The 24,637-nt window shown below is 47.2% G+C and overlaps 1 protein-coding gene across 3 annotated transcripts; it reads left to right on the forward strand.

Moving 5' to 3' along the window:
• The first annotated feature begins 8,846 nt into the window (after positions 1–8,846).
• On the forward strand, positions 8,847–22,860 carry LOC308127811 (sodium/potassium-transporting ATPase subunit alpha-1). 3 transcript variants are annotated; one of them, XM_080493144.1, is made up of 23 exons: positions 8,847–9,051; positions 9,334–9,456; positions 11,964–12,023; positions 14,466–14,567; positions 14,653–14,754; positions 15,660–15,773; positions 15,973–16,107; positions 16,209–16,326; positions 16,440–16,708; positions 16,784–17,092; positions 17,456–17,590; positions 17,713–17,905; positions 17,995–18,170; positions 18,248–18,384; positions 18,471–18,621; positions 18,699–18,867; positions 18,939–19,093; positions 19,189–19,312; positions 19,438–19,583; positions 19,665–19,795; positions 20,360–20,461; positions 21,235–21,326; positions 22,666–22,860. In XM_080493144.1, the coding sequence occupies exons 1-23, from the start codon at positions 9,040–9,042 to the stop codon at positions 22,692–22,694; spliced, it is 3,084 nt and encodes a 1,027-aa protein (XP_080349270.1). In that variant the 5' UTR covers positions 8,847–9,039; the 3' UTR covers positions 22,695–22,860. The 3 variants fall into 3 exon arrangements, with proteins under 3 accessions (XP_080349270.1, XP_080349272.1, XP_080349271.1); XM_080493145.1 differs by lacking the exons at positions 14,653–14,754; positions 15,660–15,773; positions 15,973–16,107; positions 16,209–16,326; positions 16,440–16,708 and having other exon boundaries at positions 9,022–9,051; positions 14,466–14,483; positions 17,029–17,092; XM_080493146.1 differs by lacking the exons at positions 14,466–14,567; positions 14,653–14,754; positions 15,660–15,773; ... (1 more) ...; positions 16,209–16,326; positions 16,440–16,708 and having other exon boundaries at positions 8,861–9,051; positions 11,964–12,048; positions 17,029–17,092.
• Positions 22,861–24,637: the final 1,777 nt, after the last annotated feature.

Genomic DNA, 24,637 nt, shown 5'->3' on the forward strand with positions numbered 1-24,637 from the left:
AGTGACTCATTCATAAGTCATGTTGTCACATTTTCACACGTCGGACTGTTTTGGCAGCGTCTATTCACCACTGAGTAAATGATTCACATCTTTTCTATAGAGCTTGAAGATCTAGAACTTGAGGCGGATTCCATTTTTCGTTTACCGCAAAGTTCGTTTCCAGCCAATTATACGTGGTTTTCTTTTCAGGTGCCGCTGATTCAGTAGCCGGGGAGCTGGTGTTTGTGGTCTTCTCCACCGGTCTTGACCATATTTGCCGAAGTGTCCTTAAGCAAGACGTTGAACCCCAAAACTGCGCCCATTGTGGGGCGGGGGGGGGGGGGGGGGGGGGGGGGGGTGGGTGGGTACGCCTTTACATGGCCTCCATTGGTGTGTGATTGGGGGAAGGTGATCAACAAAGTAAAGCGCTTTGGGGCTGCTCACGCAGTTGAAAGTGGTGTAGAAATTAAGTCCGTTTACCATCTTGGTCTCGGTCTTGGGTCTTAACTTGGTCTTGGTTTGTAAATCAGTAGCGAGGAGCGAGTGTTGTAGTACCACAGAGCACATTTTCAACATCTTGTGCTTGACTCATTCTCAAGCTCTGAAAGTCTTGATCTTGTATTGATCTTGTCTCAGTCTCAGGCCCTCAAAGTCTTGGACTTGGGATGATCTGGTCTTGGTCTTGAATCGACTTGGCCCCTTAAAGTCTTGGTCTTGACTCGGTCTAGACCCTTTTAAAGTCTTGACATGCTCTGGTCTTGTCTCGCCTTGGTTTAGGCCCCTCAAAGTCTTGGCCTTGGGATGATCTGGTATTGGTCTTGACTGGCCTTGGCCCCTTGAAGTCTTTGGTCTTGTCTTGGTCTTGCCTCGGTCTCGACCCCTTAAAGTCTTTGTCTTGGGATGATCTGGTCTTGGTCTTGACTGGTCTTGGCCCCTTAAAGTCTTGGTCTTGTCTTGGACTAGGAATGCTCTAGTCTTAGTCTTATCCTAGTCTTGGCCTTTTAAGGTCTCGGTTCAGGCATTCTTGACGACGCCACTAGATTTAAGCGACTTTTTTAAAAATATTGAAACTCTGAATTAAGATGGAGATCAGTCAGAGAACACTTTTCTACCAACTTCTCCAGCTCCCAAAAAAAAAAAAAACCCAACACGTATGACGGCGTGAGGTAAGCACCGCGCCGTTTGGCCCGTGCGGCTTGGCGAGCTGCCGCGTCACATTCCTCGTGCGTGTCGCCGGGGGAGTAAATAGGATTTGGGATTCTTGTCAGCTGCAACGCGTGCGATGATGATAACGATCATGTAATCCCTCCCCACCACCACCACCACCACCACCCTCGTCCCCCCACCGCCACCGCTGAATCTCTACATCGCTCATTCAGACCACACACACATCGACACATAATCTGAGGGATTAACGGCTGCAATTAGAGGAATGAGGATGAGTGGGGGGAGTATAAGAGAGAGAGTGAGTGCAACTGTTTCGCCTCAGGCACATCAGGTTCATCTGCTACATCTTGAGGATTCCACTTTGTTGGGTTCTAAAGCGGGTTCTGGGTGTCGGCTGATGCAGAGATACTCTCACCTCCGTCTCAGACGGAGGCGCGGGGGAACCAGTGACGAGGGCAGACGGGAGCGAGCGTGGGCCACCGCCGGTCTGGCTGATCCGGAAAAATCTGGCAACGGCAACAAAGAGCCACTGTCTCGGCTCGGCCCGTCTCCCGCAGCTTACGCACACACACACGCCGCAATGTGTGTACGGCGGCGAGGTCGCGGGCGAGTTCGCCGACGGTCACGCGGCGGAATCGTCGTCTGCTTGTTCACAAGCTTTTAATTTCGTGGGAAAAAAAACAGAATTCCGGACCGATATAACTCAGAGTTACATACAAGTCTATGTGCTCCGTGTCTACTTCTGCGTTTTTTGGGTGTATTTGCCGAGTCACAGCGCCCCCAAAAGGCCTGGCATATGTACTACATGCCCCTAGGCATCGTGTTGAGCCGCGTTCATAGTGACGTGTGGACGGGGATTCTTTTATTTTTAGAACGCCAGGGTGAGAAGAAAAAAAAAAAAAGATAATTTGGTCTGGTGTTGACAGAGCCTCTGAGAGACTCACACGAACCACCTCGGATGTGTGGAAAGTAGAGGGTGCACGTGAACGCTGCTTCTCCCTCCGTGCGTGAACCGATCACGCTTTCCCTCATCGGCCTCGTTGTGGGAGTGAGACGCGTCGGAGGGACCGCCCGTCGTCCTGATACGGGGACGAGGTTGCTTCATAGTCAAATCGCTGTTATCACAAAAAGTCAACATGGTTTCATCCTGACAGGAAGTTCTTATGACATTGTAGCATTTCAAACAATGGATCTGGCAGTGTTGTAACCCCGAGACTCAGTCGAGACCAAGACCAAGACTTTCAGGAGTCAAGACCAAGAATTTGGAGGCCGGCTCAAGAGTTTAGACCCAGACTAGAAGGTCTCAAGATTGAGACTTACGGGTGACAAGACTGAGTTAAGGCCAAGACAGTACGAAGACTTTAATGGGCCGATGCTAAGCAAAGACCGAGACCAGAGCAATCCAAGACCAAGTCAAGACCAAGACTTTAACAGGGCCTATACCAAGACCAGAGCATTCCAAGACCGAGACTTTAAGGTGTCTATACCAAGCCAAGACCGAGACCAGAGCATTCCAAGACCAAGACAAGACCAAGAATTTAAAAGGGCCTATACCAAGCCAAGACCAAAGCCAGAGCATTCTAAGACCAAGTCAAGACCGAGACTTTAAGGGGCCTTACCAGGACCAGAGCATTCCAAGACTAAGTCAAGACCGAGACTTTAAGGCGCCTATACCAAGACCAGAGCATTCCAAGACCAAGACCATAAGGCGCCTATACCAAGCCAAGACCAAGGCCAGAGAATCGCCAAGACCAAGAAATTTTCGGAGTCAACTCCAAGACCAAAGCATTCCAAGACCAAGTCCTTGAAAATGTGATTTTGAGACCAAAACCAGTCTCGGGTACCACAACGCTCCTAAAAATCCGATTCCAGTTATTGTCCGCGGAATAAAAGATCCAACCATTAAAAAAAAAAAAAAAACGTTTTCTAACGGCTGGATTGTTGTTTTTGCGTCATGCGTTTAGACCTCCTACCCGGAACAAACCCAAGGTTAGATAACAAACTAGATACAATGTGTTTGAGTCGTGAGCTTCAAACTTTTCTTTTTTTTTTTTTTTATCTGTTACACTGCGTCTGTTCAAGAATTCCCAAAGGAAACACTAGATAAAGATGTACTGATAAACCTGTCGGTTCACAGCGAGCAGGTTTTTTTTTCCCGGGCGATGACCATAAATAGCTCGCTGGCATTTAGTAACGCCACTTCCTTTATCTGACGAGGCAGATAGAACGAGGAGGAAGTAGATCTTGTGCCGATTCTGTACTTGTCATCCTCGCCAGTCGAGGGAAATGAACACCATGTTTTGTTGTTGTTGTTGTTTTGTGGTCCCCTCATATCTTCTTTTTGACATGTCTTCCAGAGGATCGGGACTCGACACAGAGATCTAAGAGATGGCTGACGATACCGTGGCACCGCAGGTTTAGTTTGAGAGCAACACGCGTACCCCAATTTTAGATTCTTTTCCGCTTGTCGGACATGTGGCGCCAGTGCTCAAAGTCCTCCTCCTCCTCACTTGTGAAAATGGGGGATTTATTTTTTTTTCTTGTCACTGTCGGTTCCATGCAGCTTGATTTGACACAAGTTTCACGGCGTAGAAAAACCCAGTATTGCACGTCTCCGACGTGTCGTGAGTACGCGTTGGGAGTTATTCCGGTCCGACAGTATTCCGGTCCGACAGTATTCTGGTCCGACAGTATTCCGGTCCGACAGCATTCCCATCCTCCGGTTGCTCGACGGCTTCAGTCTCTCCAAATTGGTGGACTCTGGGTTTGACGCTCCCAGAGAGGACATCGCATTCTTTGTGGTTTTCCTGCTTCATAAAACTTGCAGTGACTGCAGGAGGAGAGTCGGTTAGAAAACTGGATTCAGTGGGAAAAATCCCCCCCGAAACACTTTTTTTTTTTTTTAAGTACTAAAAACAACACGCGTGCCGTTTCTTTCTCTTAGATCCCGTTTACATGACGTTCCAAGTGAAAACACATTATTTTTGCATTTTTTTGGGTTTCAGACAAGTTTCACGTTTACATGGTAACAGACTGAAAACGTACACATCGTTTTCAAAAAAAAAATTTATAAATCGCCTTCTCCCTGTTTCGCCGGAGATGGAGTTAGAGCATTTTCAAAAAGTTGCATTTTCAAAAAAAGTGGTCTTCTCCCTGTTTCCCTGGAGATGGACTGGGAGCGTTTTCAAAAAGTTGCATTTTCAAAAAGTGTCATGTTGAAAAAGTTGAGATTTTTAGAAATGTACATTTTCAAAAAGTTACCTTTTCCCCATGCCCACAGAAATTTAGTCGGAGCATTTCCAAAAAAGTTGCTTTTACACAGAGCACTACTTCTTTATATGTCGACGGAGTCAGAGTGAAAGTTGCCTTTTCACCCGTTTCCGTGACGGCGGCGTCGGAGCGCTTTCGAAAAGTTGCGTGATCACCCATTTCCATGGCCATTTGACCATGCACGTTTTCAAAACTGCTGCATTTTTTTTAACCCGTTTCCATGACGACGAAGTTGGCACATATTCCAAAAACAGTATTTTCCCGGCTTCTTCACGGGTTGCAACTTTATTTACAGCAGGAAATGACGTTTTCTGGCATTTCGTCATGAATTAGACTCAATAAAAGTCACGTCGGGTCATTTTCTATAAATAAAAGGCTCATTTTACAAGTAGGAACCCTGATTTTCGTGAGTTGAACGCGGGCGGTTGATGCCACGGTACAGTGGCGAAGTATCATCGACTATGACTCCTAATGCCGGAGTCTTATCTGGATACTTTTTGTCCCTACTGAAGTTTTACCAACTGTTTCAGCCGGGAAACATTCTAGCAGACTTGTCACCGCGAGGTCTTGTGATCGTCCTCCCCTTTGGAAAACAATAAATCCTTGTGTGTCCAGGCCCCTCCGAAGGACGAGGAATGACCCAGCCAGGCAAATCCTCCCCCGACCGAAAGCCTCGCCGCCAACGCAACTGTCCAAACGGTCGTAAACCAGAGGACTTTGAAGTCTGAGCCGGCGCTAACGAGAGATCTCTGGTCCCTTTATTCAAAAACCCTCGGTCCCGGTTCCTTTTAGAGACGACCTCTCGCGGGTTGTCTGTGGATACCCATTAGCCGCGAGCTAACTAGCCTAGCTACCACGGGCGAACGCGGCGGGACTTTATTTGTGGATCTTTGTTTTACTGGGAAACGTTGCGTCCGTCCGTCCCCCCCCCCCCCCCCCCCCCCCCCGTCCTCCGTTCTCGCCGCTATTCGCGTTCTGCCGAATAAAGGGTTCCACAGCGACGACGCCGGAGCCCACATCGGGCGGACCCAGTCGTGTTTACTCTTCCCAGAGCAGATAAGCTTCGGATCGTTGTCAGGGTCAGGACGTCAAACGGAAACTCAAGCAGTTGAACCGTCGTTTTATTTGTTTAGAAAGACACTGTCTGTCCCTTCTCCTTCTTCTCTGGTCAATTAGTGGCGGACTCCCGCTAAACGGTAACGACTGGAAAAACAAAAAAGACAAAAGACGAGGTTTGATCATTAAGCGTCACTCCGTCACTCTCGGTCCAAAGTTCGAGATTGACAAGGGCAACCGGCAGCGCGGTGAAACATTTACAACGGGCTTCCTGGGACCGTTCCGTCCCAAACGAAGTCAAACCCACAGTGTGCCTTTTTTTTTTTTTTTTTTTTTTAAAAAGCGTCCACCTTGTGTTTCCCCTGATAACATTACTATTGCTACCCTGTGCCGGCTACTACAGCCGCATTCCAAAGGCCACGTTTTTTTTTTTAACATCTCCCGCGTTGTTTATGTACAGTACAACTTTGTTTGGGGCTAAACAAGAGGACCACGCCGGACCGCAGCGTCTCCTTGGGACGCTGGCGGCCATGAGGGTTCCAGGCCCCGTTTATACGACAACAATTTCAAAGCGAAGACGGAAAACTCTCACCGGGGGGGGGGGGGGGCTTCGTTTATGTGACAACTGGGCCTAGCCCATCTCCGTTTCCATGGAAATGGGGGGAAAATGCAACTTTAAAAAAAAAATAGTTCTAATTCGATCTCCATAGAAATGGGAGGGAAGGACAACATTTTGAAAACAGATACTAAGGTGGAAGTATTTTGAAAAGGCCCTGATTCCGTCTCCATGGAAATTTGGGGAAAGCAACTTTTAGAAAATGCTCCAACTCAGTCGCCGTCGAGATTGGGGAAAACGTAACTTTTTGAAAACACTCCGACTCCATGGAATCATGGGAAAATGCAACTTTTAAAAAAAATGCTTCAATCTTAGTCAAAATAGGGGGAACATCTTTGAAAACACTCTGACTCAATGGAAATGTTGGAAAATGCAACTTTTGGAAAATGCAACTCCGTTTACATGGACATGGGGGTATATGCAACTTTTTGAAAAAGCAACTTTTTGAAAACACAATGCAAAGTCACATCCGTGTTTCACCTCTTTCTTGGGATGTTTCTTATTTGTCGACGTCCTAAACATTGACGTTGGCGTCTGTCTTTGTTATGTTAACCTCTGTTAGCTTTGTGCCGCTTTTACACATTGGAGTGAACAGAGACGACACCTCCTCCTCCTCCTCCTCCTCTTCCTCCACCATTTAAAACCCCCGGGGGAGCCACTCCAACTCTGTTTGGGTTTTCGTCGCCGACTGAATGACTGTTTCAGCGTGGGAGGTGAATTTCCCAAAGACTTAAACCGACTCAAGTACAAATCCCCATTGAAGGAGAGTGTAAACACAGACTCTCGGCGTGTTTGAATTAAAAGGGAGTGGTCACCAGACGTGTTGCACTTCAAAGACCCGGGAGTATATTAATGGCGTGTTGCTACTGCATGGTAGGACTTTACAGTACAAAGTCGTTCTCCAATGGGTTCTGGGAGGAAATAGGTTTTTATTTGACTTTGCGTTGGAGTGGCCCCTCAAGGCTTTTCCCGTCTGTCTCCTTTTCCTCAATCTCTTACATCACCGTCGGAATACCACCGGGAGAAAATTGAGTCGCGCACACCACCAGGCTGGCTCGTGCGCGAGGCTTTTACAGAAGAGGTTCACACTCTACTTTTTCCATACGCGTGCATTTCCCCCCAATTTCCATGAAGACCAGAGTCCGAGCATTTTCAAAAAGTTGCATTTCACCCCCCTCCCCCTATTTCCATGGAGTTGGTGTGGTTTCAAAAAGTTGTGTTTTCCCTCTCATTTTGACCGCCGACTGAGTTCAAGCATTTTCAAAAAGTTGCATTTTTCCCCCCATTTCCATGGCGTTGGCGTGGTTTCAAAAAGTTGTGTTTTCCCTCCCATTTTGATTGAGACTGAATTGAAGCAATTTTAAAAAGTTGCATTTACCCCCATTTCCATGTAGACGGATTTTCCGAGCAATTTCAAAAAGTTGCTTTTCCAAAAAATTGCATTTACCCCTATTTCCATGAAGATTGGCGTCTGAGCCTTTTTAAAAAGTTGCATTTTCCCCCCATTTCCATGAAGTCAGAGTGTTTTCCAAAACCCCCCCTCCCATTTTGACCAAGACTGAGGTGGCGCAAGTTTAAAAAGTTGCGTTTTCAAAAACTTTTGTACCTTTGTAGCTGTTTATATGAGGAGAAACAGCTGGTATTAACTTTAATTTTAATAACTATATATAAATATATTGTCAGAATTTGATCTCAGGGTGTTTTTAAAAAAAAATTCTCATTGACTATTATTGCGACCCCCCCCCCCCGTCCACCCTCCCCCCTCCACCCTCCCCCCCTCCCTTTTACTGCTTCTCTCTACCCATTCCCACCCCTCCTCCTCCTCCTCCCTGCATAGTTGAGTGACTACAAACAGTCAGCAGTTTACTACAAACACCCCCACCCCCACCCCCACCTCCACCCCCACCCCCACCCACCCCACCCCCACCCGGAGAGTCCCAATGAAGGGGAAGTCGGGGTCATTCCTGTCCTTGCGTCACGACTTGTCTTCACCTCCCCAGCGACGCGGGAGGTCACTTTGCTCAAGGGCACCTTGCGTAGAAGTCGCGCTAAACTTGACGGCGGCGGATTTTGATTCTCTTATCGGCCGCGCCAATTAAATCCACCTTTGCCCCCCCCCCCCCCCCCCCCCCCCCCCCCCCCAGTCACCGCAGTCGGCACAAACGTTTTTTGTTTTGGTCGAAATCTTTATTCTGTGTTTTGTTTTTTTTTTGTTTTTTTTTTCTAAATTGCGGTGAAGAGTTGTTTTTTTGGCTCAGTCGCTCACAAGGCAGGGTTCTGTGTGGCACGTTGACCTCGGGCTGCGAGTGCGACGCCGGCAGGCTCGGCGGATTACCCCCCCCCCTCTCCGCATTCCACACGTTATCTCGAACTAACAGCTACAGTTTGCTCCGGCCTCCCTTTTTTTTTTTTCTTGTTGTTGGATCAGATAACGACTTCTCTCTCTCTCTCTCTTTTTCTTTTTTTTAAAGTGTCACTCGTTTACCTGTTCCTTTGATCTTTTCAAAGTAAGACGCCTGAGCGGAGAGACTAGAACAGACGAGAGAGTTTAGAAAAGAGAGGAAGCGGCGAGAACAAAACGGGGAAGTGGAGCAAGACTCCTCCTTCGTTATTTATACCCCCACCCCCGACCCCCCGCCCCCATTCTACCTTTAACTTTACCACTCACACCTGTCCAGGTCCACCCCCCCTCCCCTCACCTCCCCCATTAACTCCTCCCCCTTTCCCCCCCCCCTTAGAAGCAACAGGTAGGTCAAGAGTCGGTATAAAGGTATGTCAATGTGAAGCGGGCTGTTCTTCTCTTCTCTGGGGGAGTTAGAGGAAGTCACCAGGCAGAGAGCGAGAGAGCGAGAGAGAGAGAGAGAGAGAGAGCGAGAGAGAGAGAGAGGCGGAGTAGTTTCAATTTAAAAAACACAATTGGATTGACTGATCCCAGACTTGCAGTTGCAACCATGGGGCTGGGAGTAAGTACTGCAACTTTTTATTTTTTTCCCTTTGGAGTATTACGGCTGTTCTCTTTCTTTTCTTTTTTCTTTTTTTTTTTAAAAAGCTGTCAGACTTGGTCAACAACTTACTGTTTTTTTTAAAACTAAAAACTTTGTGTGCCACATCTGTGAACACTTTGAATGATTAACAGTTTTCCCAGTGCGCTCGCTCTGAAAAGGTTCAAAGCCCTTAAAAAGAAAAGAAAAGAGGAAGCTGTTCATTTTCTCCTTTTTTTTTCCCTTCCCTTTCTCCACTTCCAGAGAGGGAAAGATGAGTACAAGCTGGCGGCGACGTCGGACGGCGGCGACAAGAAAGCCAAGAAGGGGAAGGGGAAGGGGAAGGGGGACAAGGACATGGACGACCTGAAGAAAGAGGTGGACCTGGTGAGTGTGCGACCGCGGCCGGCAGGTCCGGGCGAGACGCCGCCGTCTCCTCGCGATTCAGTCCGGACCCTGTTTTGCTTTGGTCACATGACATGCGGCCGTCTGTGTTCCCCCGCAAAGATTACTGCTGACTCGGCGACCCCGGCGCATGTTATTAAGGAACGGCACGGCTGTAATTACCTTACCAAGCCGTGCTTATCTGGAATCGCTTTCCAAAGCGCGCACGAAACGTCGGCTGTTCAGACGCCGCAGTCGTCACAATAAAAGCACCACGAGATCCGCATGCATGTAGATAATGTAGATAATTTCCTGCTGTGTCAGCATTTTTTTTTTTTTTTTTTTGAGGCTGAGGTCATTTCCCAAGGTCAGCGAGGTTCAATGGCAAAAAAAAATGGGGGAGATGACAAATTCATGCAGGAAGCGTTCGTCTATTTAAGTGTTTTGTTGTTGCTTTTGTTAAAAAATTTCTTGGCTCGTCTTGGGGGGTCGGGGGGGGGGGATGTCCTTCACAAAGGTCACGGGAACTCGGAACCCGTGTCGTCAAACTAACCGTCCGCCGACAAATCCGATGAATTTTTCGACAATTAATTTCTGCCGATTTCAAGATATTTCGCAAAAACGTTGAATTTTCGTCCGACTTTCACAAGGTCAAACCGCGTCGCTCGACTGCGGCGTCGCAATTTATGCTCCATCGTCAATCGGGACTTCAACCCGCGGCGCGTTTCTTTGAAACGGAGCCGAAATCTATTACGAAAAGTCACCCAGCGGGTCATTAGGCAGTAAAAGTGACACCTCGGTGAGGTATTAACCATTAATGTCCTCCGGGCATCTTAACTACGTCTCAAAGTCCGTCGTCGAAGGACACCTGGTTGCCGTGGCAACCGTATCGCCGATCCACTCCGACTCAGCATATCATTTACCGCGATTAACGGGCCGCGGTGCCGACTTTCATGTGTCGCGGGAAAGGTCAACACCCGTCGTCACGGTGAGATGACGAAAAAAAAAAAAAAAAAGTTGAAGCAGATTGCAAACGCTCTTATTTCCGTAGTTAAAGAATAATCGGAGGGCGAAACAGGAGTGATGGCGGCGGATTTGTTAATGATTATAAAGTAATTTACCGACGCGTCAAAGTTCAGTTTGAGAAATAATCCCGCGGCGGATCGAGTCCAAACGTCTTGGTCCGGGTGGAAGCGTCCGGCCGATTAAGGAGGAAAACTTTCTGGAAGCGCCCCGTGAACACATTTTTAGTTCTTCTGCACATGCTCAGTAGATGGACAGTGACAACAATGGCGGCCTCCAGTTGTGGAAAAGCGAGACTTTTCCGAAACGAAAACGATGCGTTTTCACTCGAAACGTTGTTGCGGAAACGCGAAACTTTTCCAAAATGAAAACGCAAAAAAACTCGGGTAAACGCAACAGCTTTCCAAAACAAAAGCCCGTGAAACGATGACTTCTGTCGCGTGAACGCGAAACTTTTCCAAAATCAAAAACGGTGCGTTTTTATTTCAAGCGTTGTCGCGTGAACGCAAAACGTTTTTTCTTCTTGAAACGCTCGTGTGAGCGCAACAGCTTTCCAAAACAAAAGCACAAAAGAAACGATGATTTCTCATGCAATTTTGTCGTGTAAATGCAAAACCTTTCCGGAACGAAAACGCAGGATAATGTGTTTTCACTTGGAACGTTGCAGAAATGCGAAACTCTTCAAAAGCAAAAACGCAAAACGATTCCTAAATTAAAACGATGCGTTTTCACTTGAAATGTCGTCGCTTTAATGTGAAACTTTTCTGAAAGCCCTTCACTTGAAGCCCAAACTTTTCCGAAACATTAAAATAAAACCCACCAAAACGAGGCAAGTTTGCTTGAAACGTTGTCGTGTGAAGGTGAAACTTTTCAGAAACGAACGCGCCAAAATGCTGCTTTTTCACGAGGAACATTGTGTAAAACGCAAAACTTTTCTTTAAAAAAAAAAGCTGTGTTTTCACTTGAAACGTTGTCGTGTGAACACAAAACTTTTACCAAATGCGTAAAACATGAAACTTTTCGAAAAACCAAAAATGTAAAAAAAAAAAATTATGCGTTTCCAGTTGAAACGTCTCGGAAACGTGAAACTTTTCCAAATAAAAACGTCTTTCAAGCGGGCTCACGCCGGGAGCCATGTCCGGCACGGTACACTCCGACGGTGTTACGGCTAATTTGGTCATCTGGGTGTCCGATCGGGTCGCCGGCCCGAAGACGTGTCGGATTTCCACGTCGACGCACACGATACGCCTTTCATGTGGCGCCGTGTCGAGCGCAAGAAGAATTTACGCGGGATGTGTCACGCTCGAGTCTGCATAATTTGAAAAACATTTGATAAAAATTTTTTTTTAAAAGTGGGAGTGGGATATTTGGTGAAATGTGGGCAAAATTTTAAAAAAATCTCTCTCTCTCTCTCTCTCTCTCTCTCTCTCTCTCTCTCTCTCTCTCTCTCTCTCTCTCTCTCTCTCTCTCTCTCTCTCTCTCCGCAGGACGATCACAAGTTAACCTTGGATGAACTCCACAGGAAATACGGAACCGACCTGTCGAGGGTGAGCGCCACCTCTCTGTCCTCACGTGTGACGCAAACTTTGGGAAAACTGGCCACATAAGGCAGATAAGCCCAGAGGCGAAGGGAAGGTTTGATACAGTACAAAGTATGGAGGGGTAAAAGCACACAAAAGTTTTTTTTTTGTTTTTAAAAGGTCAGATTCCAAACAGCCAATTAATTTAAAAAAAATTTTTTCACTTGAAACCATTAAAAAAAAGAGAATTTTCTTCTTATAATCAATACAAAAAAATTTAATTTCAAGGTTAATTTGGTAAAAATAAATTTCAAATACACTTTCTACTGGGCAATTTCTTGGATATAATGAAATACAGGCATATTGGGGGACTTCATTAATCCTGGCTAATGCTCGAAATGCAAATTTTCTCAAATTGCTTCTTGAAAAAAATGAGATTAAATCCAGTTGAGCTTGTTTCAAAAAAAAACTCTTGTGCCGTTTGAATCGACCGTCACGCTGCTTTTTGTCATTTCTGGCTATTTAATTTTCTATAAACGACGGCTGCACAGTTTGCCCCTTTGGCCTTCATAAAACTGCAAACACACACACACACACACACACACACACACACACACCGAATGTCATTTACACAACCCATTCCAACCCACACAGCGGCCAAATGCTTGACTGATGCTGATTATGTGCTGAAATCCGATCTGTGGAAGTTTGGCCCAAAACAAAGGCTTTATACATTCACACAGGAACACTGGTCCTATTGACCGTACCAACATGGTGGAGGACGGGGGGGGGGGGTTATCCAGGTATTCTTGTCAAAAGAACTTCAGATACACTTTCTATACACTGAAGTAAAAGCAGATGTGAACGCTGAGAAAAAAGAAGTTAATTCAACTTAATCTGTGAAATTAACCAAAAAATTTTTTTATATTTCTTTCCTAAACGACGATGCAAAACTACGAATTGTTACGTGAAACACTGTTAGGTGAACACAAAAGTTTTTTTTCACTTTTCACATTGTTGCGGAGACGTGAAACTCCCCTGAAGCGAAAACCAAAATATTATGCTTTGTCACTTCAAACATGGTATAGCGTGAACGTGAAACTTTTCCAAAACGAAAACGCAAAAAGTATCCGTTGTTTTTTTTTTTTTGAAAACATGGTAGCGTGAAGGTGAAAGTTTTCCAAAATGAAAACGCAAAAAGTATCAGTTTTTTTTCTTTTTAAAACATGGTAGCGGTGAAACTTGGTGAACGTGAAACTTTTCCAAAACGAAAACGCAAAAAGTATCCGTTGTGTTTTTTAAAACACGGGCGCGTGAACGTGTAACTTTTCCAAAATAAAAACGCAAAAAGTATCCAATGTTTTTTTTTTAAAACATGGGTGCGGGAACGTGAAACTATTATGACAACTATTATAACAATTACGCGTTTTCACTTGAATAATTGTTGCGTAAATACAATTTTGTTTCCAAAACAAAAATGCAAGTACATGATAAAACAACACACGTGTTACTAGATCAATGAATTTTCACTTGAAACGTGAAACTTTTCCTAAATTAAAAAGCAAAAAATGATGCATTGCTACTTCAAGCATTATCGCGTGAAACTTTTTCAAAACGAAAACGCAAAAAGTATCCGTTGTGTTTTTTAAAACATGGGCACGTGAACGTGAAACTTTTCCAAAATAAAAACGCAAAAAGTATCCAATGTTTTTTTTTTAAAACATGGGTGCGGGAACGTGAAACTATTATGACAACTATTATAACAATTACGCGTTTTCACTTGACACATTGTTGCGTTAATACAATTTTGCAAGTAAAAGATAAAACAACACACGTGTTACTAGATCAATGAATTTTCACTTGAAACGTGAAACATTTCCTAAATTAAAAAGCCAAAAATTATGCATTTCTACGTCAAGCATTGTCGCGTGAAACTTTTCCATGAAAAAAGATAACACAAAAAAATATGTTTTCACGGAAACGTGAAACTTTTCCAAAATAAAAACGCAAAAAAAATTGGCCTTTTCAAAGTGGCGAGCCCGGGAAGGCGGGACGCGGACGAGTGAAAAACAGCCTGAAGATCTGAACGCGTCATTCGGTCGATCAAAACACCAAAACACTGAATTACCCATAAGCCGTCAGACAAATAGAACATTTAAGCGAGGACTCTACAAAAGTTGTGTTTTCCTCGGTCTAATTGAATCTCCTGGGAGAAAAAGGCGAGGGTGTAATTGTAGGATTACGAAAAACGCTCCTTCCTGTGCCGGGTGCTTTTCGCTTTAATCCAGCTAATGGCAGCGTTCCTGTTTACCGAATCAGACTGTTTATCCAGCCGCGGAGCCAGACGGAGAAAGCAGGTATGGGAACTGGCTCCGCTGGTTTGTCTCGGTTTACGAGAGCGGCGCCACATTCGTCAGCCTGAAACGGCGGTTGATTGTGAAAAGGCGCTTCCCTCTGTTTGTTTCCTAGGGTCTCTCCTCCTCCAGAGCAAAGGAGATCCTGGCCAGGGACGGCCCCAACGCCCTCACCCCTCCCCCGACCACGCCCGAGTGGGTCAAGTTCTGCCGACAGGTGAAAGTCCCGTGTTGAAGGAGCTTTTTGGAAGAGCTTTTTTCAAAAACCTCAACCTCGTAACCTCGGCGTTCTCCTCTTCCAGCTGTTTGGCGGCTTCTCCATGCTGCTGTGGATCGGCGCCCTCCTCTGCTTCCTGGCGTACGGTATCCAGGCCGCCGCCGAAGACGAACCCGCAAATGACAACGTGAGTATGCATGTGGCCCCGTTTCCAAGTGTTTCTTGGGGGGGGGCAAAGGTGGTTGGTGCAACTTTTTGAAAATGGCTCTCTGTTGTCATGTGAAATGGGGGGAAGTGCAACTTTTTGAAAATCCTCCGACTCCGTCTCAATGGAAAGTGGGGGAAAGGCAGCTTTTTGAGATTGCTCTGTCTCCATGGAAACGGGGGAATGCACAACTTTTTGAAAACACTCCTACTCTGTCACCATAGAAACCAGGGAAAACACCGCTTTCTGAGTTTGTTCTGACTCCGTGGAAATGGGGGAAATCCAAATTTTTGAAAATGGCTCCGACTCTGTCACCGTGGAAATTGGGGAAAATGCAACTTTGAAAAATTGCTCTGTCTCCATGGAAGCAGGGGGAAAACTCAACTCTTAAAAAATGGCTCCCAATGTGCTATGTGGTACTTTTTGAAAATGCTCTGGCATTGTCTCCATAAAAATGGGGATGAACGCAACTTTTTGAAAACGCTCCAAATCTGTCTCCATCTAAATGGGGAGAAATGCAACTTTTTGGAAATGACTCCCAATAACAACAATGTTTTTTCTCCAGAGTGTCATGACTCTCTGGTCGTTTCTATAGATGACAGTCACCCTCATAACAATCTGACCTTGCCGTCTGTCCATACAAATGTCCGTGTGGTTGCATCACCAAAACAACCAACACCTCCACCTTGTGGCCTGGAATGCTCACTACAACTTTTTAAGCATTTATGCCTATTTGTGTAAATTGACATCGTTTTCCAAACGTTTCTGAAACTAAAATGCATTTTCATTTAAAAAGTTGTCTTGAAAAACGGGGCCTAAATGTTAATAAAAAAAAAAAAAAAGACCGCTCCCCCTGAAAAGAAAAGCTAACTTCTCTTATACTGTAGTTGTACCTGGGCGTCGTGCTTTCCGCCGTCGTCATCATCACCGGCTGCTTCTCCTACTACCAAGAGGCCAAGAGCTCCAAGATCATGGAATCCTTCAAGAACCTGGTCCCCCAGGTGAGATCTCCAAACCCTGAACGGTCCTCTCTCTACAGAACGTCCACCTCGAGTTCACCGCATGTTGAAATTGTGACAAATACCAGAGCATGTTGCACAAGGCTGAGGAGTAACTTATGACACATTCGTCCATTCGTCGTCTGACCTCCCGAACCCAAAAGCGTTCAGTAATGTCAACGTTTGACCTTCGGTTTCGCAGCAAGCGCTGGTCATCCGCGACGGCGAGAAGAAGAGCATCAACGCCGAGGAGGTGGTGGTGGGAGATTTGGTGGAGGTGAAGGGAGGCGACCGGATCCCCGCTGATCTGAGAATCATCTCCGCTCACGGCTGCAAGGTCTGGCACTCTTGAAAACTTCACTCTTTCAAAATGTGCTTTGGCTCAGGGTTCCAGTTTCTCAGTCTTTCCCTTTGTGTCGTTTCGTCTTCCTCTCTCAGGTGGACAACTCCTCCCTGACCGGTGAATCCGAGCCTCAGACTCGTACTCCCGACTTCTCCAATGACAACCCTCTGGAGACCAGGAATATTGTTTTCTTTTCCACCAACTGTGTTGAAGGTGCGGAACAAGTGGTGACGAAAAGTGGTGTTTTGGGGAATTGACCCGATACAGTTGTAAAAGTACAATGGTACAAGAAATAATCTCCCAATAATCTACTCTTCCAAATCCAGGTGCTGCCAAAGGAGTTGTCATCAACACTGGAGACCACACCGTCATGGGCCGTATCGCCACCCTGGCTTCCAGTCTGGACACCGGGAAAACTCCCATCGCCAAGGAAATCGAACATTTCATCCACATCATCACCGGAGTGGCCGTCTTCTTGGGGGTTTCCTTCTTCATCCTCTCCCTCATCCTCGGGTACGGATGGCTGGAGGCCGTCATCTTCCTCATCGGTATCATCGTCGCCAACGTGCCCGAGGGTCTCCTGGCGACCGTCACCGTGAGTCCTGCTTCTTGAAGAGAAACCCTGGTTGCAGAGCTTGTGCCGAGTATTGACGCGCTGTCACGTCTCTAGGTGTGTCTGACCCTGACCGCCAAGCGTATGGCCAAGAAGAACTGCCTGGTGAAGAACCTGGAAGCCGTGGAGACGCTGGGCTCCACCTCCACCATCTGCTCCGACAAGACCGGCACCCTGACCCAGAACCGGATGACCGTGGCCCACATGTGGTTCGACAACCAGATCCACGAGGCCGACACCACCGAGAACCAGAGCGGGACGTCCTTCGACCGGAGCTCGGCCACGTGGGCCGCCCTGGCCAGGATCGCCGGACTCTGCAACCGCGCCGTCTTCCTGGCGGAGCAGAGCAACGTGCCCATTCTGAAGGTGAAATGAGTTTCCCGACAAAAGCACCGAACGTTTTGCTCTAATTCGTCCTCTCAAAAGAGTTTCAATAATTCATGGCTTGTTGGTAACATCAGCCTTTGGTGTTCCTGCTCTCTGGGTGTAAACAAAACACAGAGCTAATTACTTTCTAGGGTCTTTTGTCCCTCAATGAAAACAGTTGAATTCGATGACGGACACAAATTAATCATGAGGCGCGGTGACTGAAGCTCCCCGCGATCCAAGAACATCCAGCCGCTCTGTAGTACAAGTCTTTATAAAAGCCACTCAACATGATGAGGGACGACACTCTTTGTTGACATGATTTCATTGACCAAACTCTGCGTTGTTTCTTGAACTCCACAGAGAGATGTGGCCGGCGACGCGTCCGAAGCTGCCCTGCTGAAGTGTATCGAACTGTGCTGTGGATCCGTCTCCGGCATCAGGGACCAGTACAACAAGATTTCAGAGATCCCTTTCAATTCCACCAACAAATACCAGGTAAATCTAAATGAGCTCCCACGCATGCATCACCGTGCGGCAAGCTCAGTGTCGTTGCAAAGAGAGGCCCTCTGGTGGCCATGTACCTACATGACAGACCCAAACTCTTTGTTTCCCCACAGCTCTCTATCCATAAGAATTCCACCCCCGGAGAAACGAAGCATCTGCTGGTGATGAAAGGAGCCCCAGAGAGGATTCTGGACCGCTGCTCCACCATCATGCTCCAAGGAAAAGAGCAGCCTCTGGATGAGGAGATGAAGGACGCTTTCCAGAACGCATACGTGGAGCTGGGAGGACTCGGAGAGAGAGTGCTGGGTACGGCGGGACTTCTTGCTTGGATAGCGACTCGGCCCGACGAAAGACTTCTTTAAATTTCCCGGCTGACCACGTCTTGTCTTATTCAGGTTTCTGCCAATTCCACCTGCCCGACGATCAGTTCCCAGAGGGCTTCGCTTTTGACACTGAAGAAGTGAACTTCCCCACCGAGAAGCTGTGTTTCATCGGCCTCATGTCCATGATCGACCCTCCTCGCGCCGCCGTGCCTGACGCCGTCGGCAAATGCCGGAGTGCCGGAATCAAGGTACGGCAATCTTCCATATCGATGGATAAGCGGCCCCCGTTGTTTCCTGTCACTCAGTCTCACCATTTCCCTTTCAGGTCATCATGGTCACAGGTGATCATCCCATCACTGCCAAGGCGATTGCTAAAGGTGTGGGAATCATCTCTGAAGGCAACGAGACCGTTGAAGACATCGCCGCGCGCCTTAACGTTCCAGTGTCAGAGGTCAACCCAAGGTCAGTGCCCTACCCTCGGCTCTTACGCCCAGACCTCAAAAATACAACGTGGAATCACCGCCGTTGTCCTGCGATATCCTTTCCAGGGATGCTAAGGCCTGTGTCGTCCACGGCGGCGAGCTGAAAGAAATGTCGCCGGAGCTCCTGGATGACGTGCTGAAGTACCACACTGAGATCGTGTTCGCCAGAACCTCACCCCAGCAGAAGCTGATCATCGTGGAAGGTTGCCAGAGACAGGTCCGCCGCCGAGTAACGTGGCCGAAACATTTGGTCCGGTTCCATGTGGACGTCCTCAAACCACTTTCTTTTGACAGGGAGCCATCGTGGCCGTGACGGGCGACGGCGTGAACGACTCCCCCGCTCTGAAGAAAGCCGACATCGGCGTTGCCATGGGTATCGCCGGATCCGACGTCTCCAAACAGGCCGCCGACATGATCCTGCTGGACGACAACTTCGCCTCAATCGTTACCGGCGTGGAAGAAGGTGAAAATCAAAGTTTCGTTTCTCGGAAACGCCGGATTGGCTCCTCCAGATGCTAACGCTACTGTGTCCAGGTCGTCTGATCTTCGACAACCTGAAGAAGTCCATCGCCTACACTCTGACCAGCAACATCCCCGAGATCTCCCCCTTCCTCCTCTTCATCATCGCCAACATCCCCCTCCCCCTGGGAACCGTCACCATCCTCTGTATCGACCTGGGAACCGACATGGTGAGGGATTCGGATCTTTTTGAAACTTCTCCGACTTTGTGATTGGTCTCTGTTGACGCGTGCGCCCCCCCCCCCCCCCCCCCCCCTCCCGCCAGGTGCCCGCTATCTCCCTGGCTTACGAAGCGGCCGAGAGCGACATCATGAAGAGGCAGCCGCGAAACCCCAAAACGGACAAGCTGGTGAACGAGAGGCTCATCAGCATCGCCTACGGACAGATCGGTAAGGAAATACCTCCAGGGATACCTGTCGATTGGTGAGACCAGGGGTTTCCCCTTTTCTTGTTTTGGTTGCATCGTGTATCTGGTTGACCGAATAAACAACTCCTGCTATTTTCCTCTCGTCAGGCATGATGCAGGCCACGGCTGGCTTCTTCACATATTTTGTCATCCTGGCTGAAAACGGTTTCCTCCCCATGGACCTGCTGGGGATCCGAATGCTCTGGGACGACAAATACGTAAATGACCTGGAAGACAGTTACGGCCAGCAGTGGGTGAGTCCCGATTTGTGCGACAGCGTCTAAGGTCTTAGTTAAGTCTGGACTTGTTGGACACTTTTTTTTACCATCCTGCAGACATACGAGCGCAGGAAGATCGTAGAGTTCACCTGCCACACGGCGTTCTTCGCCAGCATCGTGATCGTCCAGTGGGCCGATCTGATCATCTGCAAGACCAGGAGGAACTCCATCCTGCAGCAAGGAATGAAGTACGTACACGTTTGGGAAAAGTATCACGAGGTATTCGCGGTACCGATACCGAGGTTCCAAGCGAGCTAAGACGAGTGGAAAATGTGACGTCTCGTTCACCCGCCAACAAAAACGCTCACAAACAGAAATAGATGCCTAAAAAAACTAAAAAAACAACGTGGACGGAGCAACCCAGGTCTCCGAGCCGCAGTGTTTTGGATTAACTAGTTTCCCTGTTAACTGGTGACCGGCTTCCCCCAGCGTCCCCTTTTCACAGCTCTCCTGGTGAACGCCGTTTAACCACATTTCTTTTAAAGTTTAAAGTATCCTAGTGTTTGTTTGTCTTGTTTTAACATCAGCTGCCGCTGACGGCTCGTGGCAGGAGTCACCAGTTAACAGGGGCACCAGTGACCCCGAAACACCGGACAGTGCACGATCATAACAATCCACATTTTGTAACATTATTACGAAATTAAAAAAAAATATTTACTATTTAATTTATTATTTGAGCTGATTTCTGGTTAAATCAATTTCATACGCAGTTTTTTTTTTTAATGTTTTTTTTGTGTTTATTTGTTTCACAGGAACCGTATCCTTATCTTCGGACTCTTTGAGGAGACGGCGCTCGCCGCTTTCCTGTCGTACTGCCCGGGCATGGACGTTGCCCTCAGAATGTTCCCTCTCAAGTGAGTGAAACGCGTGTCGGGACGCCTCCTTATATCAAAAAAAAAAATTTTTTCAAAATAAATAAAAATCTCAGGTTTGTTGCCAGTCAGAGTTTCCCTTGATGAGATTTAGGTCAGTCCACTTTGTTGTTCCGCGTCTTCCTCCGCTCCTCCTTTTCCTTTTCGTCTCCGCTCGTCTCTCATCTCTTCACTTCGTTTTCCTCTCGGCTTCTTCACCCTTAATCGCCCGCCCACTCCCTCTCTCTCTCTCTCTCTCTCTCTCTCTCTCTCTCTCTCTCTCTCTCTCTTTCCTGGTGTCTGCTGATGTCTAATTAACTCTGGCCTCTCCTGTCCACCTACCTCTCTCTTGTTTCTCTCTCTGTATTTTATTTCCAATTGCCAAGACGATTACAGCCTCGAACTGTAAATCACGTTTTTTTGGGGGGGAATGGGTCGCACCGATCGAAAAATGTGAACGAGGCGAGACGGCGGCGGATCATCACGAGTCATCGCGCACCAATATTGTCCCGCAGTGTAATTTAACCTGCAGTAACATCATTTTTTATCAACATGAGAAATAACCATTAAAATTCGTCACCTGGATTCCAAAAATTCGTACGGATTGTATTCGTCCAAAACGTCATCTTGGACGTTTCGTGGACTTCCGTGAAGTTTCAGCAACCTTGATGCCAGTTGCCAACTCAGTCTCACTCTCTCTCTCTCTCTCTCTCTCTCTCTCTCTCTCTCTCTCTCTCTCTCTCTCTCTCGCGCTCGCTCGCTCTCTCTCTCCTCAGGCCATGTTGGTGGTTCTGTGCCTTCCCCTACTCCCTCCTCATCTTCCTCTATGATGAAGGCAGAAGATACATCCTCAGACGCAACCCAGGCGGTAAGACGTCCACACACTGTCCTCGTCTGTCCTCAAGTTCATGCTTGAAGCGAATGATGCTTCCAAATAGATCCATTCGAGTGAATTCATACATACACACACACACACCACACACACACACACACACACACACACACACACACACACACACACACCGCTCCCCTCCCCCTCTCACGCTCGTGTCAGTTACCGCCGCCACAGACCAGTGAGCAGGGCCAGATGGCACGGGGCCCCCGGTGGGGATTTTGCACCCTCAACCCAGAACCGTTTGGTTCATGCCTCGTTCCACCCACGGAGCTGAGCGTGAACCAGCGGGGCCCGTTTACAGTTTAGTGCCTCCGCTGGCACCTGAGCCCCGCGGCACAGATCAGCGAGCACGGTGAATAACACCTCGAGCTCAGGTGAGCAGATCAGACGGTGACGAGCGCGTTTGTACCGGGCTTGACCGACTTCTCCCACGGCTTCACGCGCGGCGGTACAGAAGACCATGTGGACGACCACCTGCGTCACCCGCCCCGTTGAGTCGCTCCTCCTCGAGCGAGATTATAAACGGCCTCATTGATGAGATCATCGGCTCACGACAGATGAAAATGTCCCTGAAGCTCACGGCGTCTTACTTCTTTAAATCACTGCACGCGAGGGATGATGTCATCAAGGCTGCAGCCATACCATTCTCTTGGATTTAGGGAGGCACCGATACCAGTACGAGTACTAACCTTTAGCAACTGGCCTATACCGAGTATCAATACGAGTACTAACCCTGAGTTTCTTTCCGATACCAAATACCAATACCAGTACTAACCTTCAGCTATTTGCAGATACCAAGTACCAATACCAGTACTAACCTTTAGCTACTGGCCGATACCAAATATCAATACGAGTACTAACCTTGATGTTTTTGCCGATACCAAATACCAATACCAGTACTCACCTTCGGCGACTTGCAGATACTTGCCAATACGTAGCACCGATAAGAGTACTAATGTTTAGCTTCTTGCAGATACAGAGTACCAATACAAGTACTAACATTTTGTTACTTGCCGATACTGAGTACTGATACAAGTACTGACCGATAGCGACTTGCAGATACAGAGCACCAATATGAGTACTAACCTTTAGCAACTTTCCACATGTAGCATGTAGCACGGCTAGCCTTGCTGATCCATGATGTCACGTAATACTCGCTGGGTTGTATCGGGTATCACGAGTACGAGTATTCTGTGCCGTATCAGCCCGATACTGGTATCGGTGCATCCCTACTTGGTTTTTGTCTGCGAAAGACATAAAAAAACGATATGTGAGGCGAAACATCCCTAATCCTGTCTCCTTTGGTTTCTAGGTTGGGTGGAACAAGAGACATACTACTGAGTCAACATTCGCAGAAGGAGTGTTCCATCATTATTTACTGCCATGTTACATATTTGTTTGAAATGCTCCACCCTCCCCCGAAAAGAAAACGACACAAAGACATGGATAAGTTAAGGATATTTTGATGTACATGTCACTCACAATAAAACATTTCCATACCATTGTACCCCTGAGACTGCGTGCATGTTTCTTTTATGCTTGTATTGTCGTGTTGACGGTAACGAGAAAAAAAAAAAAACGTTTGAGTCAGGATGGTTGTTTTCTTTTTTTTTTTTTTTAAGGTTCAGTCAATACATAGCGGTGAGTCAGGTCCACCGACCCGTGCGGTGGATGATCCACCTCGACAGTCCTCCAAACTTCAGATTGGAGAGTTTAAAAATAGAGCGATCATTCTAAACAGTTCTTGATCTGCTGTAGCCTCGAGGCGCCGCGTCTGTTCTGTCGCTTTTCCAACCCGTCTGGCCAGTCCACCTCTGAACTCGAGCGTCAGCGCATGTTGGATACCCCCCCCCCCCCACCCACCCCCCGTACGGGAGAATCTGCAGTTTCTGAATCCCTCCCGTCACTTAGGCCTCGCTCACACTGCAGGGAAATGCGACCCAATTCGGATTGTTTTTGCTCGGCTGACCTGTGTTGCCAGATATGGCAGGTATCCCCCAATTGGGGAGCCAAGCTCTCTTACCTTTTAACTTTATGTTTGTGTATTTGTGTGTTTGTGGCTTGGTCAGTATTACACATTTAATAGTTTTAGGGTTTTAACAAGAGTTCTAGATTTGGGCTGGTCTTTTATTGTTTGGGCTGGAAACAGTGAGTCATATCTGGCAACCCTGGTGCTGACCGGCGTGTCATCCATATTTACGTCTGTCACCGGCGTCTACGGCGCTGTGGGGCCCGAACCCGTTGGGTCCGATCACGTTCGCACGGCAGTCGGATAGAGGTCGAGTTTAAAATGTACATTTTTGAAAAAAAAAAACAACAACCTCAGACTCTGTCTCCATGGAAATGGGGGGAAAACGCAACTTTTTGAAAATGCGCCGACTCATTCTCTATAGGAATGGAGGAAAAGGCAACTTTTTGAAAATGTTCTGATTCCATCTCTGTGAAAACGGGAGGAAAATACAACGTTTTGAAAATGCTCTGATTCCGTGTCAACAGAAACGGGGGAAAGCCACTACTTTTTGAAAACACTTCACTGTGGACATGAGGGAAAATGCAACTTTTTGAAAACGTTCCGTCTTTGTGGAAATGGGGGAAAAATGCAACTTATTGAAAAAGCTTTCAACAACATATCCATGAAAAATGGGGAATAGGCAACTTTTTGAAAATGTCCCAAATCTGTCTCCATGGCAATGGGGGAAACGGCATCTTTTTGAAAACGCTCAGCCTCCGTGGAAACTCTGTGTTCTCCCATCGTTAATGTTTACAGCATAATAACCTTTATTTTGAAAGGCTTTCCATTGTCGTGGAGACTTCCTGATGAGAATCGCTATATTTCTGCGAAACGTGTCGAACTTAGTACTGAATATCACTACGATCGCAACATGAATCAAACCCGTACAGAAAGTTTGTACATAATATTAGAATTTATGGACTTTTCCAAAAGTATACGCAATATTACGCACGTATACGTCCAGACCACACCGCCCACGCAGTACTCAACAAATGTTACTACTTAACTCCGTTTAATTAAATCACGTGAGTCGGCGTTATCATCTGGAGTCTCACCTTTTTAATCAGTCCTTGTAAAGGGTTTAGCAGCTGTATTAACAACAAGCCCATCAGAGCTGTGTGTGTGTGTGTGTGTGTGTGTGTGTGTATATTTGTGTGTATATGTGTGTGTCCATTATCTCAAGAGCCAATAGTTGTTTGCGATGGATCGCTCTGTTGACCGCTAATGCAAAAGAGGCCCTCGGTGAAAATGAACCGAGTCCACTCCACTGCAA

The sequence above is a fragment of the Lipophrys pholis genome, assembly GCF_963383615.2.
Source record: "Lipophrys pholis genome assembly, chromosome: 23".
Classification (NCBI taxonomy): domain Eukaryota; kingdom Metazoa; phylum Chordata; class Actinopteri; order Blenniiformes; family Blenniidae; genus Lipophrys; species Lipophrys pholis.

Excerpts from the sequence above, each read along its gene's own strand:
- LOC308127811 (XM_080493144.1), top strand. Across the intron at positions 18,171-18,247 it reads GCCGGAGTGCCGGAATCAAG|GTCATCATGGTCACAGGTGA; the intron begins GTACGGCAATCT and ends TTTCCCTTTCAG. Across the intron at positions 19,796-20,359 it reads ATCCTGCAGCAAGGAATGAA|GAACCGTATCCTTATCTTCG; the intron begins GTACGTACACGT and ends TTTGTTTCACAG.